A 21,015-nucleotide genomic window follows, 5' to 3' on the forward strand; every position below is an offset into this window, starting at 1 on the left:
AATATCGGGAAAACAATGGTCTTCAGGTTGAGGGGAAGGGACACCGGAGGCCATCAAAGGATCACCTACATCACCAGATTCTTGGTCGGTGAGTACAGCATCATTGAGGTCAGCACGAAGTTGATCATTCAAACCCAAAACAACTCTACAACTCCCTTGATGCATCTTCAATCCTCTGTTACCCTTACAAAGTCTACTACAGCAGCACTTCACGAGACAAACACGGGAAGAAGCATCTGCAGCGACTGACTCATTCGCATCCTCATCCACTCCAGCAGAAGGAAGCTCCGCTCTAGTGATTCTATGTTTACAGTGCCACGTATGGCGGCCCAACGAGACAAAATCCTTATAAATTCTTAAAATTAGAGCAGGCAGCCCACCTTCTTTTTATTTCCATGAATGCTGCTAGGTCTAAAATAAGTAGTTAAGTGAGGCTCTACTTATACTGAGACTGTTCTTTGGTAAACTGTGATTCACAACTCACTGTGCCAAACTTGGCACAATCAGTAGTCATGTATACAGACCTGCCAACTCTCCCAGTTCTTCCATGAGTCTCACAATTTTTTATCTTTTCTCACGGCCCCATGAAATTACTCGTAATCTCAAAAATCATTCTGAATTGAAATGTTACCCTGTTGAGTAAAATGGAAATTCAATGGAGAATCCTATTTTCTTTTAAGGCCTTGTTGGCAGTTAGCCTAACATTTTTTTGGAGGCCATGATTAGTTGGCTAATCAGTAAGAAACCACCCATTGCTGTAAGTTCCATCCTTTTTGGTTGAGTGGTGACCTCAACAGGGGACCACAAGTAAAGCAAAATAATATTTAAATAAATAGTTACTACCCCCCCCCCCCCCTCTTCCAGTGGGAAAAGGGTTTGTTTATTAATATTGATAGGGCAGAAAAAATGGAATCTCACTACTTTTTGTAGAATCTCCAGATTTTTTTTGGTGAGTCTCCAGATTTTCCTTTATCAGTGGTTGGCAGGTCTGTGTATAGTCAATTGAACACCTGCAATTAAAAGGTGGGGTTCACCTTGCCTCTTTTACAGTGTACGTTATTACTGAGTTGCACACAAAATGTTCAAAAATTAAACAACCTTCAAAAACCATAGCAAAAAACCATGAAAAATACAGAAAAGTATAGCCTATTTGTTTGTCTGAGCTATAATCTTTCAGTAATGTAATTTCAGATTTTTCAATGTTACGGAAACAAATGAGTAAGAAAATGTAGTTACTAAAAGAAGGAATGACCTAAAATGAGCTACATGATGTCCAAAATGACTTAAAATGAGCTACAATGATATCTAAAGTAAATGCAAATGTGTCAAATTAAAAATTAATTAAACAGGAGAAATAGTGTGAGTATTTTCACTGACTTCGCATATGGTTTTAAAACAATTGAATAGAATTAATTTTCATGCTAATTGTGGACAGCTGTCGTAAACAGTCCTTAGTTTTACTGTTCAAGGTTTCCTAAACAACTGAATAACATTGCACTGACAAAGAGCAGGAAAAAAATGTCATGTAATTCTTATTGCTGTGTGGTGCAGAGATGGTGGCACAAAAAATATTAGTTCCCCCCAGCAATGCAGTTTTGACTGGCCTAGAGCTGCATGATGGTACGTGCAAAAGATTTGAGTGTGCCTGGCAATGTAGTTTAGATTGGTGCAGAGTTGACAGCCCAGAAATCTTGACTTTGCATGGCAATATAGATACAGTAGACTAAGATTGTGCTCTAAGTGTTTCCACTATATATGAAAGCTGTTAAAATTAGGCCTGTTTGGTAGAGAGTTCATAGCAGAAAACTTTGAAATTGCCCAGCAATGCAGTTGCAGAACAAGTGTATTGTCAGTTCTAATAACAACTGTGTTGTTAGGCAAACTAGCTGTTTTTCATGCTGTTATCTCCGTGCCAGGTGACTAGAAAACTTATGTGACATGCTAATCCCATTGTGTGCCGACATAACTTTATTGCATTATTTAGCAAACATGTTACAAATACCTGTCAACAGTAAAACTAACAAAACGTTAACTGTAAAACTAACAAGTTCAACTTGTTAGTTTACAGTTAGTGTTTTGTTAGCCTGGCTCAAACCCTGAACAGGTGAGTGCAATTCTTTCAAAACCACATGCAAGGTCAGGCCTGTTTTCGTTAATTTTAGGTTATTTGGGACATAGGGGAATCACTTAACTTTGATTTACTTATCAATGTGATGCTGAATGAGTTCTGAAAAACCTGAACAGGTAGAGTGAATGGCCACTACGACATTAATATGATTGTTGATGTTTAGGCTACCTGTTACAATGGATCATAAATGAAAGCTCTCGCTTGATCCTCCGTTTTGGCCTTTTTTCTTTGGCTAGAGGATAAATGGAGAGTTAAAGTAACCTGTTGTAAAGAAAAGGCATTAAAGAGGGCTCGAATCTAAGAAAATATGTTAAGAGAACTAGTGTCTTTGAAAAGTATGCCACAGGAAGGATTATCAATGGTGGCACTTTTCAAACAAACGTTCATACAATATGATCAATATCTGCTGGCCTCACTGTGGTGCATTTGCAGCCTTCGTTAGAGAGGAATGGAAGGACATGATTGGAGTTGACTGAGCCATTATCATTTACAAAACCGTGAGAGAAAAGTCAGAATCCTTTACAATGTTTGCAGCTTCTAGTAGATAGCATGGGACAATGTCTTAATCACCGTCACTCAAGCATTTATACTTCACATGACTGTTACATGCTTCTTCACAATGTTACAATAATGTCTATGATAACAATAGTCTCACAGCTTTATATTTTATTATGCTTGTAGACCTTCTATGAGTTGTATGGTTGTGAGGTGTTAATGACTCACTGATGACTGAACAAACCGAGAGTGCAAAGGAAACAGAAATCAGATGACCGAAGAAAGGCCAGTCTCATTTGGCATTTCCCTTGTGGTATGAATGTTTATAAGGATAAGTCGAAGTGGTTTACATGCATGTTGCTTACACTGCAATCTCAGTGCTCTTTGGGAATGATGCAAGATGGCGGAAGAGTCATTAAAAATTTTGCCGCCACGTGTTACCCGGGTCGTACATGTCAGGGGCGGATCCAGGATTTTTTTTAGGAGGGGATGCACTCGTCTCTTGCTCTAGTTCAACACCAATAAACCACATAGTCTTTTTTTTGCAGAATACCAGTTGTATTAGAAAACCGCAGGTCATCTCAGGGGGTGTGGGGGGGGGGGGGGTGCACACCCCCTGCACCCTCCCCCTAGATCCGCCCCTGCATGTTACTAATATATAGATTTAGCCAAGACTAAAAGCGAAGCCACCGTTTCTATACTTATAATAAAAGCAATCAAATGAACTCTAAGCCAAAAAAAAAGAAATCTTCACATCCCTAAGAGGCTTCGGCATCAGACACCTTTAGAGGGAGGGAATAAATGATTAGCGAAAAGCTTTCGTTTGTCAAAGGTAACTGAGCATTCTTTTGAACTTTCTCTTTCCATTTGTGTCTTTTATCGGCGTATTTTCAATCTTGAAATGCAAAACTTTAGTCTTGAAAACCACCACATGATGAATCCGCGCCAGCCATTTTGTTGATGAATGACATTTACTAAAGTGTCAAATCCGTTTCTTCCCTCACCCCCTAAATGGTTGACATGACTATTGGACGTTTGTGGGAGAGTTGGTGGAGAGTCGGGTATGAGTGATTTTCCCAAACCTCTCTGGAGTTAGAAATTTTTTCCCCGAGATATAACTGTGTAAGATTTTTTTTCAGCATTATACGTTATGAGCGGTATTTTTTTCAGTGCATCATGTTTTTCCCAGGAATTTATTTGCATGCATTTTCCCCCCCGAAATCAGCCCGCAGGACACTTTTTTCTCAAATCACCCATAACCCCCTCAAAAGTCAAATGGTCGGCCCCTAAAATCCACCAATTATTTGGTCAGTTGACATATTCTGATTTGTCAATCATTTCTAAAGGCTTTTGAAACAATAGGGGACAAAACTCTCAAGGGGAAGAGGGGAGGAATTCGTTTCTACTTACCCCTACCTGGAAAGTCCGTACGGACGGACGTACGGTGACGTCATAACCAAATTTTCTCGGATGGATAGTTTACCAAATTTTATTACCCATGGTGCTCCGCTGCGCGTGCTTCTCGCGCGGAGGCTCCGCTATCAAATCATTGTTAGTCTAAGTAGACAGAAAAAACTTGTACGTAAGGAAATTTGGTCGGGAGAGATAAAGCTTGTTTGTGTCGTGTAAAACTGCGTCAAGGGAATTAGCTCCTTAGTATGTGTTTTGTAACTGGTTGTCGGTGTTATAAATATTTAATGTCTGAAAGGTTTGAACCCAGGAGGGTTCGCCTACATTCGACTAAGTAAGTGGGTGGAAATAATTGCGATAAAGACTGAAAGAAGGTAAATTTATTTTGTAAGCGCGTTTTTTGCCGTCGCGTCCTCGCATCTTAAAGTCCCTAATAGCCGTCGTGTGCGATCGCACGAAAAGAACTCAGGAATAATGCTGTTCGACTATTTAATGTATTAAAAGTTATTAGTTGTGTGCTCGTAACCGGCGTACCCCATTCTCGGAGACCCAGCCAGGGGTAGTCAGTCGGGTTGGGAGAAAAGGCGCCACGAAAGATTTAAAGCGCGGGTGGAAGAGCCCCTTGGTACCGACTCTCATCAGACCATTTCCAAACGTTCAAGCGAATGCTGCCTCCTGATTGGGCACAAAAAATGCTTTGTATTATAGTACGCAGTCGTCAAACAGCATCTCCTGAGTTCTTTTGGTGTGATCGCACACGACGGCTACAAGGGACTTAAGATCCGAGGACGTGACGGCAGTGAAAATGGACTTTAAAAATAATTTTGCAATTATTTCTACACACTTACTTAGTCAAATGTAGGCGAACCCTCCCGGAATTGAATTCCTAAGAACCATGTCCAAGTACAGAAAGAGAAATAAAATTTCGTCGTCTCTTGTCTACGTCCTCCATAAAACATTTGGGCATTTTCACGAGTTAGTCGTGCAAAAATTGCCAAGAAATTCACAAATAAGTGTGATGAGTGATGAGACGGTGGACCAATTTGTGTTGAAGCCTCGACAGCGGGCGGTGAGCTGTGATTTCGGGGTCCTGGAAGATGATTACATTCGGGATCAAGTTATTGATAAGTGTTACTCAAGTCATTTACGTGCAAAGGTGTTGTTTTTGCTTGTTTGTTTGTTGTTTTTTTTTACTTCTCGCTGCCGTCGCGTCATCGGATCTCAAAGTCCCTATTGTCTCCCAATACTTGTCCTGCTATCAGCTGGAACATTTCAATTTGCACCGAGAAAGTTCTGTTTCTGACCGATCACTAGGGATCATAAATAGTATTTACGAACGCGTGATCGATGGAAGCTTAAATACGTGTTTAGGCTCAAGCTTGTATTTTTTTTTTGAAAAAGCGTCTTTAAAATACCTTCTCACACGTTTCCATGTTTTACTTTTCGGATAGACAGTCAGTATTTTGAAATGGACTGGGTTTATATCAAACTGAAACCGTTCGAACGGTTTTCAATCAGTGAAAATTCAAAGATGCCGGCAGTCACAGATGGCACGGTGAACGCCAGCAGCGACGTAAGATGTAGCGGTGTTGGTGCGGTGATGCTCCCTGTGGGTGTTGATTCGTTGACGGCGTTCGACCCGAAAGGCGATCCGAATGGAATCAGCCAACAATGAAAGCAATCTTTGGGATTGTATTTGAGGCTAAAAGGGGTAACGGACGACGGGCAGAGGAGAGCTCTTCTGTTACACGCTGCGGGAGTCGATGTGCAAGAAATCTATTTTACCTTGGCCAATGAAGAAGAGAGTTCTTTCACCAAGACAATGAAGGTGCTTGATGACAAGAGTTGCCCAGTACGTGTCCAAGCTTGCAGGAAGTGTGGGAAAATAGGACATTTTCAGATGAAATGTACACAAGGTAACCAAAATGGAGGAAAGAAGTTGGAGAAGGGAAAGAGTGGCAGCCACAGAGGAAGTAATTGGAGCGGACGAGATGTGAGCAATGAGACAAATTCTGCGCGAAGTGAGACGTTTTCAGCCAGACAGAGTCCTGACTTCGCATTTGCAATTGGCCAAACCAGCAGTAATCTGAACTCAGATAATGAAGTGGTTACTCTCAATGTAGTGGGGGTAGACGTGCCTAATGTACTGATTGACTCTGTAGCTACGTGTAAACCTGATGGGCTAGCAAACCTGGAATTGGTTGAGAGCTAATGGAATCAAGTGCGAATCACTGAACCATTGCGGACTCTGGAAACGTTTACTGCGACAGTTGTATCGACCAGCAGCAATGCTGAATGTCAAGCTGATTTTGTGGTTATCAAGGGTGACGGGCACACTCTGCCTTGACGAGGGACTTCGGAGACACTCGGTTTATTGCACGTTGGTCCCCCACAGGCGAACAGTGTCCTGTGTGAGCACTCTGAGGACGGTATTCGTCGGAGGTATCGAGATTTGTTTACTGGGACTTTCTCGGTCTTCTCAAAGGTTATGAGCTTAAACTCCATATAGATGATTCCGTGAAGCCTGTTGCTCAGCCGGTACATAGGATACTGTTTGGTCTGCGCAAGAAAGTGGAGGAAAAACTGGACGAGTTGCTACAAGCAGATATTTTTGAAGAGGTACCGGAAGGTCCGACTGGCTGGATTTCTCCCTTAGTGGTTGTGCCGAAGAATGATGGTGACGTCAGGGTTTGCGTGGATATACTTCGTGCAAACGAAGCGATTATCAGAGAGAGACATCCTATTCCAACCGTAGAGGAACTTTTGCACGCTTTAAATGGATGTACGGCTTTTAGCAAGGTCGCTTGGAAGTAGTGTTTCCACCAAATTTTCCTCAGTGAGGACAGCCGACATATTACGATGTTTGTGACTCATCCGGGCCTGTACCGGTTCAAGCGGCGCATGTTTGGCGTGACGTCTGCCTCAGAGAAGTACCAACAAATTTTTAGAGATGTGCTAAGGGGGTGGCGATTATAGCTGATGACTTGATTATCCATGGGAACGGTGTCGAAGCGCATGATAGGAGGCTTTTTTGCGGTGTTGAACAGGCTCAGACGGGTCGGGTTGACGCTTAATGGTGGCAAGTTTGAATTCCGCCCATCAAAGCTTATCTTTTTTGGGTACGAACTGACTAGCGATGATATCAACCCAAGCAAGGAAAAGATTGCAGCTATCCGAGACGCGAGAGCTCCAAAGGACGTCAGTGAGGTCAGGTCGTTTATGGGTCTAGTGCAATACTCTGCGAAGTTTATGCTGGATGTAGCGTCGGTAGCGAGACCTATACAGGTACTGACGAGGAAAGGTGTTAAGTTTGTGTGGGGGCGGAACAGCAAACTGCTTTTGAGAGGCTAAAGCAAATGATCACGCAGGTGGACACGTTGACGTACTATAAAGTTGGTTGCAGGACGAGAATTTTCGCAGATGCTTCACCAGTAGGTCTTGGTGTAGTACTCGCATAGTTACAAGGAGACGTGTGGAGGGTCGTCGTGTATGCGTAGCGAAGCTTATCAGATGTTGAGAAGTGGTACAGCCAAACAGAAGAGGAGCCCTTGGCACCAGTGTCGGCGTGCGAGCGGTGCAACCTCTATGTATTTGGGAGGCGCTTTGAGTTGGAAACCGACCATAAGCCCCTGGAACGCATTTATTCAGCTACTTCAAAGCGTATAGAAAGATGGGTTGTGTGCCTGCAGTTGTACGACTACCGTCCGCGAAACGCGAATTTCGACGCGATGCAGTGTCAACGTTGAATTCCGACAAGATCCTGGACGTTGGTGAAGAATTTGACCATGTCAGAGCAGATGTCGTGAACAGAGTGGCAGTTGCGCTTACAGCTAAAGAGATCGAGCAAGTTTCTTACGATGATGAGGAACTGAGCGTGGTGAAAATCTGCGTGTGGTCTGGGAAGTGGAGCCAGTTCAAGGCTGCTGTTTCTTATGTGCATGTCAAGAACGAGCTATGCCTGTATGGATAACTCCTGCTTCGTGGTAGGAGTATAGTCATTCCCTGCCCTGCCCTGCCCTGCCCTGCCGTGCCCTGCGCGACCGAGTTCTCAAGATTGCTGATGAGGGTCTTCAGGGTATTGTCAAGACGAAGGCTAGGTTGCCAAGCAAAGTCTTTTGGCCAAACATGGATGACGACGTGGAGAGGCTGTGTAAAGCTTGTTATTAATGCCAGGTGGTGGGAGAGTTTGGGCCCCCAGAGCCAATGTCTCGTGTTTTATCTCCCACTGCTCCTTGGCAAGATCTTTACGCGTATCTACGGATCGTGCAGAGTTTTCCAAAAAGGTCTGAGACTAAGGCACCTCTATGGTCATTAAACGAAAGGTGTTTATCGATTACCACATTCAGGACTTTAACCGCATCTACGGGCAATGCGTCTTTCGTAAAGAGGTACCATGTCCAGGAGTGTCTAAGGAATGTTGACGTCGGTGAAGGAGAGAGCACTCAGTGTGCGGACGCAGAGGACATCGTAGAGAGGGAAAATGAACGAGCGAAGGTGTGCAGCAAAGAAGTAGAGGGTCGTCACCAAAAGCAGAATCTTCGCAGGTCTACGCTTCGAGTTCGAATACCTGCACGCTGTAAAGACTTTGTTAAGCGACTTTAGGCGCTAAGAGATTAATTAGTTTCTTTTTTAAGTGTTGCCTCAGTAAAGAGTTTTAGGGTTGGCGCTAGAGTTCTGTAGATGTTTGCGCGCTAGTTCTTTATGTTCAAGTTTCCTTACTTTAAGATTTTGTTAAGTTTTCTGTAGAAAAGTAGGAATGTAGTGTCATGTAAATCTTTGTCAAGGGAATTAGCTCCTTAGAATGCGTTTTGTAACAGGTTGTAGGAGTTATGAATATTTAAAGTAATTTTGTGCTCGTGACCAGCATACCCAGGTACTTAACGAAGCTGTGGGAACGGTTTTTTGGCTCTGTTATCTTTTAAACATGGGTAACATTTTTTTTTTGTTTTTAACAAAAGGTTTTTTCTATTATTATTGTTATAGTTTTTTTTACAACAATTGCAAAAAAATAAAATAAAATGGAGAAAAAATGGAGAAAAGCAAAACAAAGCAAAAACAAACAAATAATAACGGAAAGGAGACGAAGCATTAATGCTACTACTATCACTACATCATTGCATCATTACTACGCTGAACAAAAACACCGCGCACAACACACCTACAACGCTATACACTAACTCTAAATACTAAACACTAGGCAAGTGCCACCTGAAGAAACAAATAAGAAAAAGCTACCTTGGTGGAAGTTGTTGGCGTGGTGATAGCTAAAGTTCCATCAAGGGCATGAGAGGTTCCCATTTTTTATTGTAGAAGTGGAAAAAAAGCATAATGTCAACGAATTCTAATGTCTCATTTTATTTACCGACAGAGAAAAAAGGACTTTTTAAGCCATATAATGTCTTGTTATAAATTAATAGGATTTTTTTGTGTGCAAAACAAATTGGCTTCATTCTCACCTCGAAATCACAGTTGTACCTCAGAACCCCACTGGTCATACTGCGAGAGGCTTAGGGAATAAAAACAGCTGAAATCAGATTGAGGATGAATCGTCTATTATTAATTTTTCAATTTGACTAATTGACGTCTCCATTTTTTTTGGTAGTCAGGGGGTATTGCTGGTACTGCAGTTGATGTTATATTGTTTCCACTCGACACTTTGAAGACAAGACTTCAGTCAGCACATGGCCTTGTCAAATCAGGTGGATTCAGGGGCATTTATGCTGGTTTGTTCTCTGCCGCCAGCGGCTCTGCTCCTTCAGGTTTCAATCTCTTTGTACATGAATGTGATGATTCAAATTTGCTTGGTGTTTTATCGGCAGTCCTTTCTAACTGAAACATTTTTTTTCCTTTTTAGCTGCTACATTTTTTTGTTCTTATGAACTGACAAAAAATGTTCTCAAACCACATGTGTCTTCCTCAATGTTTCCATTTGTTCACATGTGCGCAGCAACAATTGGTGAAGTGGTGAGTGTTAAATATTATTTAGGGAAATGTTTCTTCTTTTTGTGGTCATTAATGTATCTCAAAATGTAAATATTGATTTAAAAATGTACATGAATTAAATTTTGAATGGTCTTCTCCTTCTGTTTCATACTCTAACCATTTATAAAATAACTAAGATAGTACGCGCTGTCTGATTGGCTGATAAGCGTGTTTGCATGAGAGTATGTAAACGTGGTTGTGACGTCAAGATCTTTTGCTGTGCTGGCGCTAATCACGCAAGCACGAATTTTAAAAAGTTACTCTATTTACCAATTTCGTCACCCGCTGAAACTTGGAAAATCTTTACAAACAGGCTGTGTCTTTTTGCTTAAGCTGACATTTTAAGTGAGAAAAATCCGTAATTTGGAAAGTATCTTTTTTGCAAAACAAGACTTCGCGGACAAGACCTCGCGACTGGTGAGAATTTCTCTTTTAATCGGTACCGTAACAAAGAGTTTTGCGTTATTTCTCGGGAAAGTTAATTTATAAAAGCAATAGAATACTTGTTTTCCTGTATTTGCACAGCCTGATATAAACACGAGAGGGGTTGGGAGAATTCTCGACAGTTATTGGTCTCGGGTTTGCATAACTGTCTTTAATCGTCTCAACCCCTCTTGTGTTTATATCAGGCCATGCAAACACGGAAAACGTTTTCTGTTGCTTAAGTTGCTACCTCAGTCAAAGACTGTCCAAAGTAACTGTAAATTGTTGTAAATGTTTATTACTCTTGGTAGGTGAGAAAACGTCCTTGGAGAATTGTATTTTTAAAGTTCTGTCAGTTATTTTTTTAATAATATTATATTAATCGTTAACTTTGGTCTTAAATGCAAGTCTGTGGATTGACAGTTATCACTGGCAGTCATTGTTTATGACTTATCTGCTAATTAAATTAAAGGTGGCACTTTTTGTAAGGAACCCATTTGAAGTGGTAAAACAGCGTGCACAGGCATACACCCACCTAAGCAGCACACAAGCACTGAGATATACACTTGCTGAAGAGGTATGTCAGTTCTAAAGAAGGTTTACCTTAATTTTGATGTGTTTTTAATATTATCATGCTTATTATTATGATTATGATTATTATTATTACTAGTGTGAGAAATTACTTAATTCTGTATGTCTTCATTTTCACGTGAACAGCAGTAACTAACAATGCATTTGTCATATGTAAAACTGCTAGCTATTGTTGTGCACGAAAATATGAAACTTGGAGACAATACCCCTGAATAGAGCGGTTTTCCCTTGACTGTCGAAAGTAATTGAGGAATTGATTTGGTTTTGGTTTTACTACGCCCTTTGGTTGGCTAGTGTATTTACTTTGGTTTTGGTTTTACGACAGTCAAGTGAAAACCGCTCCAATGATATAATAGGCTCTCACTTGTAAACACAAAATTTCTGACAAAATATTAGCGAATTGTAGCCCTTAATTTACTGCCTCACAATATATCAATAATCTTCAAACTAAGAGGTCATATAAAGGGATAGTTATCTCAAGATTTTTAATTTTTTTAAAAAATCTATCGAGCGGTTTAGAAATTTTTCGCTAATTTGTTAAAGTAGACCGAAATGTTTACATTACCGTTAACAAGAGCGCCCCGATACATACTAATCAAATTCTTCTTTCTAGCAATCTGCTGGAGCTATCTCCATGATCTTTCACACACGTTTTTAAAAAGATTGAAACTACTACGGGATGAAATTGCATGTCACAAGCGCTTCGTTTAGCACAGCTAGCAGTCGAACATCAAGATTGTCCATTTTTTACCGTAGTTCTAACCATAAAAACTTCTTCCCAAAATATCTCGATAACGCTCTTACAGATTTCGCTTAAACCTCACGAACATCGAGGCGGCTATTGGAGGAAAAAGCTCCAGTAAACGATTTTGAAAGAACAGTTCCCAGTGCCGAGAAATATTGCTGCAAGTAAAATAGGTAATGGCGTCATTTCGTTGCTATGACAACTCCGATGTCATTGCAACCTTGATCATAACAACTTTTCATCTTTATCTAGTACGACTGTGGTGTTAATTTTTCCAAATCTTTGTTTATGGCGACTTAGTTTACGCTCAAACTTGAGAGGTATTAACCCGGAAAAACTGTGTCGAGCCACCTTAAGTAAAACTAAACAGCCTCTGCCAATAATAACAAACTCTCACGTGAACTTTAGATATCTTACGGCTTCCGCCAACTTGTAAACACAGAACTTGAAAATCGAACTCTGTCACACTTGACTAAACACAGCACTCCAGCTCTTGGGAAAAAACTTAGTTCGTCAAAAGAACTCGCTTGGAACTTTTATACCGTTTGACACAAGGTTCTAGAAAATACTAAACAGGCGAATAGTAGTAGTTTTTCGACATATTTTATGATTTCAGTAAGTGATACAAATCTGCTGACTCATTCTGAAATATAATCATGCCCTAATTAATTATTCAGGAATAATCCAAAAACGTAGAAAACGTTTGAGAAAGTCACGCAACGCATGAAAGCAATTTTACTACGTAACACTCAACAAAGACCAAACGTGTTTGTGCAGCATTTTGTAAATTCATCATAAAACAGTTCGAAAGGAGCGCTCACTTGTGAGGAAATGAAGCTTGATTCCGATATCCTTGAAGAAACATTCGCTTAACTTGGTCTTGTTTCGATCTTAAGGAAACAGTCGCTCGCGCGAATAAACCATGCCGTGTTGTGTTATGTCAATGTAAAATTATCGAGAAATCAGTCTGTCATGGGTGAATCTGTTGTTTTCTGCCTCGCGAGACTCGATCCTCAACTCGATTCTCGATAACTTGTTCTCTATTCGCGCAGGAATCGAGACTCGCACGGACTGTCAACTTACTTTTGGACGGTACTGTAATATGAACCTTACCCAGCAGTAAAGCAGGACAATGAGAAAGCCAAGCCTACTGGTTTGAGGGTTGTCCAATACTCACCACTTATTTTACTATATAGATAGATAGATAGATAGATAGATAGATAGACAGACAGACAGACAGACAGACAGACAGACAGACAGATAGACAGACAGACAGACAGACAGACAGACAGACAGATAGATAGATAGATTATTTGTAAAAAAAGCTTGTACATACTAAGCTGAATTGTGTATTTACAATATAATATATAATATAATATAACAGAATCTTACAATAATGGGTCGCACTTGGCAAATTTCTGGAAGAATTTGTTTACCTTGCGGTAAAAATATGTCATCGAGACACATTGCCAAGTGCGACCCCAAGTTTTCAAGTTGGAAAAAACTTTGAAAATCGCAAAAAACATCAAAGACGCCGTATTGCTTGGGTGGGGCAGGCAGATTTTGGAAAACTCGAGCGAAACAATAGGAATCACGGCGGTAAGTGTCAGCACTTGTCAGCGAAACGTGACCAATTTGAAACACGATCAATTTGAATCAATCGTTGAAATTTTCTGACCTTCGCGTTTTCGTTGTGGACGGACGAGGCTGCCACTAATTTTCGCCATTTTAACCTTTTTGCGAAAACTTTCTACGGGCGAGCAATTCATAAGCTTGTAATCCTTCGCTATTTCAACGTTTTTACGGGAACTCTCTACAGGCGAGCCAATTATAGTCTACCCAGGCAAGTACCGTCACAGGTTTGTTATTCTCCGAGCTAAATGCAGTCTTTGCAGCCAAGCACTTTATTTTCTATATTTCTCCGGTCCTCCTGAAACTGGGAAAGGAGGAAAACGATCCTACGCCAAATGATCGGACTACGAAGAGATAATGTTCTCTGGTATCTGGCCTACTTTAGTTCTCAATTTGTCAAAACAACGACAATTAACTCCCACTAGTAAATACTTGTGCGACCCTCCCCGGCGGGACTTTTCCGCGGGTGACGGGTGACGGGTGGCGGGTGACGGGTGGCGGGTGTCGGGTAGCGGGTAGACGGGTGGCGGGTAGCGGGTAGCGGGTGGCGGGTGGTGGGTCAGGCCTTAAAAAATAAAAATAAAAATAAAAAGGGGAAACCAAAAAAAGAAAAACGATAATAAAAATTACATAAAAAAACGATATTTTAGCAATATTCTATTACACGATATCGCATGCACGAGATAGCTTGAGGACTTCATAAAAATTAGTAATAATAGTAATATTTATCCTGCGACCAGACAAGTAAGATCGCATTCTCTTCTCGACATGTTTGAACAGTGTCTCAGATTTTTGACAAGTGCGTTTGTTCTTTTGTTATAAGTTGGGATAAACATTGCATTGCCCGTGGGATAAATCTTTGCCAATTTGGTTCCCGACTTTTAGTTTAAAATGAACAAAATGTCTACTTCGAGAAAACAAGGAAATTTTCCTAAGACTAAAGCAACAAAGCTGTCAATGTTAATGCGTACCAGAGAAGGCGCAACAACGTTTTTGACACAGCATGGACCGTTTTCGTCGCATGTGGCGTCTCGGACGCGAATTGATCTCGTTGTATATTTATACAAAAAGGATCTGCATTTTTTTAAATACTACTTCAAAATACTGATTAAGATGGCAATCATGCCGCATACTAGGGCAAAAACTGAGCTACGACACGGAAGGCCGAATCTCTTGCAGTCTGTTATAAACACGGCTAAACAGTTGGGGAGGTGCAATCATCTTTCGTCTTGATGTGGAAGAAAAAGCAAACTAGACAAACAAGATAGACACGTGCCATGTGTCTTGCTTGACATAGCCCATTTTCATTTCACACACCGCGTGTAGCCTGACGAAACGTCACTTGCGGTGCGGAGCTAGAAGAGGTGACTGTTTTCACAGGCATGATTTCTCGCTTTTTTTTTCCATTTTTAGTCCGCGTAAGTACATAAGACAAAACAAGACAATACTTTTATTTGGAGTCTGGTAGCTAGTACATAAACGTTGAAATTATTTTAAAATTACAACATACAGTTATATCAATATCAATTATACTATAACGAGTTATAATATTTTATTTTCATATATTTTCAACCCGTCACCCGTCACCCGTCACCCGTCACCCGCTACCCCTCACCCGCCACCCGCTACCCGTCACCCGTCACCCGCCACCGGCCACCCGCGGAAAAGTCCTGCCGGACCCTCTTCGATTTGACTTAAAGTTTTCTTTTCCGGTTGCGGTTTCGAATTTTCGTGGTTTTTTAGCTGGCAAAGATGAAAACTTTTCCCAGGTGCGACCTATGTCTATAATAAAATGATAATGATAAAGTCCTAAATAAATAATAACATCCTATACGTCATCGATCTCATTTACAAAACTCACCGAGCGCTAAAATTCGTTATCAATACATGATTTTACTAAAAAACTATTTTTGAAACGCTCGGTCTTACATTTGGGAATCGCAAAACGCCTTTTGCACCGAAGATTATAACACGACGGCCCTGACGATTGAAGCATGTTATGTAAGCGATGGGCCGGGTCATTAGCAATCGAGAGGAAGGTCTTTTTACATAAGCTAGCGATGTAGTCATTGATAGACAATATTTGAAAGCTCTAAGGCCTTTCTATAGGCCAGTCCCGGGCAAATGATTGATAGTGCCCGTTTCTCTACATTCTCTAGATCTTTCTTTAAATACAATGGCAGGGCGTAGAAGAACGCAGGCGATGCGTAGGTCATGACTGACCTTATGCAAAATGTATAAAAAAGAATTAATTCATGCCTTGCGACATTGGCTCTTTTCAATTGTATTAGGAAATACACACGTTTAGAAGCTTTCTTTATGATTTGATCAATGTGCATATTCCATGTAAGGTTGTTGGAGATCGTAACACCTAGTAAGTTGGCGCTTTCAACACATTCTTGCTCTTGATTATTTACTACTATAGGCGCGAGTTGTGGTTTGTTCTTTGCAAATGAAATCCTAAACTCTTTACATTTTTCACTGTTTAGTTTTACTCTATTCTCAAAAGACCACTGTACGACAGTATCTGCAATCAATTGGGAATTGCTACTGGCTCCTTTCACAACGATCTCGGATGTAGTTGTATCATCAACATACTTCCAGATATTGCCTGCATTAATTGATTTCTAGATCGTTGATGAGCACCAAAAACAACCACGGGCCTAGTTTCGTCCCCTGGGTTACCCCAGATGGGACTGATCCCCACTCGGAGTAACATCCCTCTGAGAGTTTGATTCTCTGGGAACGATCACTTAGGAAATCTATGATCCAATTGATTATTTCAGTCGGCAGATCTAATTTCCATAACTTATTAACAAGAGTCCTATGGTTGTACTACTCGTACAATTTGTATGTACCACTTGAATCTCACTTTCACGACTGGAACAAGTGGTGATTATGGACATGGAGCCGGTACCCGAGAACTTAGATATTTGTTTCGAAAGTCTTGTGATTACACCAGGGTGGTACCTCAAATTCATTTTCTCTGATAGTTCTGCTATGATGCGATCATAAGATTAACTGGAAAGAGCTACTTGTAAAAATAATCAATTATTTAATCACCTTGTTTTGTTATTGTGTAACGTAAATGATGATATTCACTTATTTTTTTTGTAGGGTTTCTATGGCTTATACAGGGGTTACTGGAATACTTTAATAAGAGAGGTATTAATACTATTAAAGCTAGGTTCTAATGCTATTAAAAACAAGCATTAAAGTTAATTAATAAATAACAGTACTAACTTAACATCATCAATAATAATTATTGAATGTGGATGGGTATGAGGTGAAGAATAATGCAGGTCGAGGAGTGTAGATCTGCATGTATAATTCCTTCACTCTATATCATACAAAAGCCGAACTCATTAATTATTATTTATCAAAATATCCAAAATGTTCTTAACCAGCCTACCACCATGTAGACATTTCTTAAAACTATGGCCTATTTCTCGGCACCGTTTCAGGATATAAACATATGTTTTTTCTATCAGATACTCCTCAATAAGTAAGTAACATCAGTCGAACAATATTATGTTTTGGTATTCTTGCATTTATTTAGTTTTAGTCAGAAATTCAGCTATGTCGTCTTCGGAAAGATGGAAACGCAATTTTTTTAGTTCACTTTAGCACAAGAAGCCTCGTTTCCAGCCAAATGTACCCTCAATTAATCTAGTTTCGAAGCAGATATACCTTTGAATCGATGGTTTATCGTTCACTTCTTTCGAATTTGGTCAATGTAAGGTGGTTGTAAGAATTAACCAGGGGAGTTGAGCCAGTCAGAAAGGGCCAAGTATTTTGAATGAATAGTAATGAGATTGAATATGCAACCTATATTTTATGGCTGTTTCCTGCTACAATTTTCCTGTTATCTATTTAGTGTTATGTTTCAAACCTCAAAACATGTTTTTTTATTGTTTTAGATACCATTTGCATTGATTCAATATCCATTGTGGGAATTGTTAAAGGTGAGAGATTGCAAATTGAGTTCGTAATCAAACTCAGCAAACAAACCTTAGAATGGCTGGGGTTGCTCCTGTGCTACGATGAGGAGTGATTCTATAAGACAACAGGAATTTATCCAATTCTTCTTTCCATTTCTTCCCTTCTGCATCAGCTACCTTTAGTGATTTTGGCGCTCTACTTCGCCTTTAGCTTGAGGCCATGAAAGAGGTGAAGATTTCCGGTGTTGGATTCCGTTTTTAGTCAGGCAATTTTCAAATTCCTCTCACATAAGGTGAGGGATATTCCTGTGCGTAAGGATGAATTGATATTCATACCGCTTTAAGATTGGCGTTAGCGCTTCTATCATCTTCTGATACGTGGTTGAATGCATGATTACTGCGTCAAAGAAACGGCGTAGTAATCAACTACTACAAGTATGTTCTCTCCTGAAGGAAGTGGACCTAGGACATCAATTGCTTCACCTTGCCAAGGTTCGGAAGGTGCTTCTATCCGCTGCATAGGTTCAGCCATCAGGTGCCCAAAATTCTCCTTCAACTTGACACCTGTAGAAATTACTGCACACTTGCGCAAACCAAACTTTGGTTCACAACCGATGTTTATCTTCACAATGCCTTGATAGCCTTCATGTGCTCAGCGCAATACTCGAGAGAGCATTTGCGATGTTTGTCTTACCAGGACGATAGATCACTGTGAAGTTGTAACCCTGTAGGCAAAGGACCCATCCCTCTATTCGTGCAGATGGCTTTGAGGGCTTGTTGTAGATATACTGTAAAGGATGATGATTATCTCCTCTCCAGATCAGTAAGTTTTTTTGATTCACAGGAAATTACTCTCCACAGGCCATCTTGTAGCTGAATGAGGAAAGCTCCTATACCTGTGGGGCCAGCGTCAGTAGCAATGCGAATTCCGCATTAATTCTTGAAGTAAGCGAGGGTTTCTGCTTGGTTTAGCAGATCTTTCAGTTTCTGGAAGGCTGTGTTATTTTTGTCCATGTAGCATGGTCACGGTAAAAAGCAGATTATTGTGTGGTACGAAATTTTTGCGGTAGTTTATTTATTGCGAATTGGTGATTTTCACGTGTTTTGCGGGAACTAAATTTTTGTGATAAGGACAAACTGGTTTTTCTTGCTAGGAATTAATTTTTGCGTTTTTCAGGAAGTCGCGTACAAATAATTGATACCAAAAGATCATAATAGGTCCCGTTATGGCTCTTGTTGATACCATTTTCATTTTAATTGAGTACGTGCAATGGAAATACATATTTTGAAAGAATCATGACTACGGTGTGCATACCCTATGTAACCAGTATAACAAATTACTTTTCTTTGTCATTCGATTAAAATAACCTCTGCGATGACTGCATGCATGATTGTTTGGATGATTGCGGATCGGAAGTGAATTTAAGTTAGAGAATAATTATCCTGGAGTAAGTTTTTGCGGGAAATATGTTTACGCTAATTTTTTTCCGCGGGAACGTATTTTTATGGATCGCTGGAAAAATCGCAAAAAATTAAGACCCTTAAAAAAATCGTGCCACACGGTATCAGTGAGCTGATAAAGGCCGTCCCCGTGAAGTGATTAGGACGGACACCAGACTGTGCTTTGTAGATCAGGTCGCTTCTTGTAAGTTTGCAAGGGGAGACTTTGCAACGTGGTGTTTAATAATGTTGGAGAGAACTGGAAGGATCAAGACTGGGGTATAGTCATTTGGGTTATCACATGGTCCATCCTTATGTATCGGAGTGTCGTATGTAATCTTCAAGCTTGTTGGAAAGACACTATTTGCTATCAAAAGGTCAATCATGTTGTGGAAAAGATGACAAAGCTGTGAGAAATGCGTGGGCAAAGTCCACCATGGCCGGTAGCTAGCAGTCGATTCAGATTTTGGCGGAATACCATAAAATTTGCCGTGTTGAATCGTGTTGAATCGTAGATAGATATATATTCTAGCAGATATTCTTCGTGAACCAGTTGTCATCCCGCATTGAATGGCATATTTGTATATTCTTGTCCTGTTTCTGAGGTAGTAGGTCAGTTGATTCAACGTCACAGCGTGTTTGTACGTCCCTTTTTCAATCCAATTATAACATTACGACTTATGTCAATTATAATGTTAACAAAATTTGGTCAATGCTAGCTGGTTATAAAGAAATAGCTGGCTGATTTAAGCTAGTGATAGAGGGGGAAATATTTTGAGTAAATAATAGTATGCAATATTGAAAGGCCTAAGAAGAATACTGAAGACAATAGAAGAAAACTAAGAGCCCACGCCCCCTATTTACTTTGTACCAGGTTAGAGCTAAGCGAATTATAAACTATATTCGAAAGTGAGGACCTCGCTACCATTCTCTAAGCGGTCAGCACTTGTTACCAACACCATTGCAAAACCTCGTTTGAACTGTGACTTTTAAGCATCAAAACCAAGAAGTAGGCATAGCTTTGTGACCGCACTGACCCCTTGTGTGAATCACAGGCTGATTTGTTCCTTTATTTTTAAGTTCCCTTAGTGACCACTAAATTAATACTCGCGAATAAAAGCAAAGTAAGATTGATGCATGGCATAGGCGTTAATAGTTGGGTAACTTTGAATCTGATAAATAATTAGAAAGAATTTTTTTGATACATATGCCAAGCTCTTTGTTAAAAGAACTCGTAATCAATCGCCCTGGTTATACGAGGTCGCTTACGAGAGCCCAAACTTTAAAACTACCACCTCTAAATGCAACCCATGGCTATTTTCGATGTATAATGTTTGTTACATTGTTGTAGCTGAATTATCAAATTGTGTTTACTTGTTACCATTGTGAGAAGACTTTTTCAATCAAGGAACTTCACTGATATTACTCTTTCTTTCATTCATACCTATTGTCCATACGAATCATTCTCTTTGGTATTAAGGTTTGCTTTAGGCGATAATCACTCAGGAACGAGTTTTGTGTATTTAGAGTGTGTGGTCATGGGAACAAGGCTTTCAAGTATGGCCATGGCAGTCAAGTATTTGTGGTGCAGTTTCAGGTAAACTCTGTTCTTTTTTGTTGACATGTAGCCCATAGGTTGTTAACTTGGCTGACTAAGGCATAATTTTAAAAATAAGCTTAAAAATGTAAATATACCTGAATTTTTGAAAACCGGGTTAGCAAGAAATCAACTCATTCTACTACTTAGCAATTTAAAACAATAAAAAATCATTCAAAGGCCGATTGAAAGCCTTCATCTGACGCCGGGCAGTAAGTTAATGGTCCCCAGAAGCATTCCAAGGAGTCCAAATTTAAATTTTAAATTCATGACGCAAATTGAACATTTATTTAGTAATCTGACTAAATGAAGTTTCAAACCGGTGTCATTTCAGTCTAGATTTTTTTAAGTTGAGTGAAGTATAGCCAATAAGTGCCTGGTTAAGGCTTACATGACAACTTGAAGAGTTAGCGAAACACTACTTTTTTATTAGGCTGGACTGGGTCGAGTAATGGCGGAGTAAAGACCTTCGATGTGACTGTCCGCAAACTTTACACTTTGCATGGTGGCTAATGGCCGAATTTTTCAATAATCTACTCAGCAAAAGAGCATTTAGATCATCGGACTCCTCGGACGACTCAACCACATCGCCTGAGGCGAAAAAACCTAAGAAGTACGATTCACCGCTCAC

General features: G+C 40.2%; 1 protein-coding gene across 3 annotated transcripts in view; it reads left to right on the top strand.

Moving 5' to 3' along the window:
• The window catches only part of LOC140922222 (mitochondrial S-adenosylmethionine carrier protein-like), a 33,377-nt gene that overhangs the window by 5,242 nt on the left and 7,120 nt on the right, over window positions 1–21,015 (top strand). Inside the window, exons 1-8 of one of the 3 annotated variants that reach the window (XM_073372205.1) lie at window positions 1,436–1,620; window positions 2,810–2,936; window positions 9,636–9,792; window positions 9,888–9,997; window positions 10,911–11,015; window positions 16,524–16,571; window positions 17,327–17,371; window positions 20,315–20,384. In XM_073372205.1, coding sequence (XP_073228306.1) covers window positions 2,895–2,936; window positions 9,636–9,792; window positions 9,888–9,997; window positions 10,911–11,015; window positions 16,524–16,571; window positions 17,327–17,371; window positions 20,315–20,384 — 577 coding nt within the window. In that variant the 5' untranslated portion in view covers window positions 1,436–1,620; window positions 2,810–2,894. Of the gene's footprint in view, window positions 1–1,435; window positions 1,621–2,809; window positions 2,937–9,635; window positions 9,793–9,887; window positions 9,998–10,910; window positions 11,016–16,523; window positions 16,572–17,326; window positions 17,372–20,314; window positions 20,385–21,015 lie in introns of those variants that run through there. The other 2 variants (XM_073372204.1, XM_073372206.1) reach the window with 2 other exon arrangements.

Source organism: Porites lutea, chromosome 13 (genome assembly GCF_958299795.1).
Source record: "Porites lutea chromosome 13, jaPorLute2.1, whole genome shotgun sequence".
Taxonomy (NCBI): domain Eukaryota; kingdom Metazoa; phylum Cnidaria; class Anthozoa; order Scleractinia; family Poritidae; genus Porites; species Porites lutea.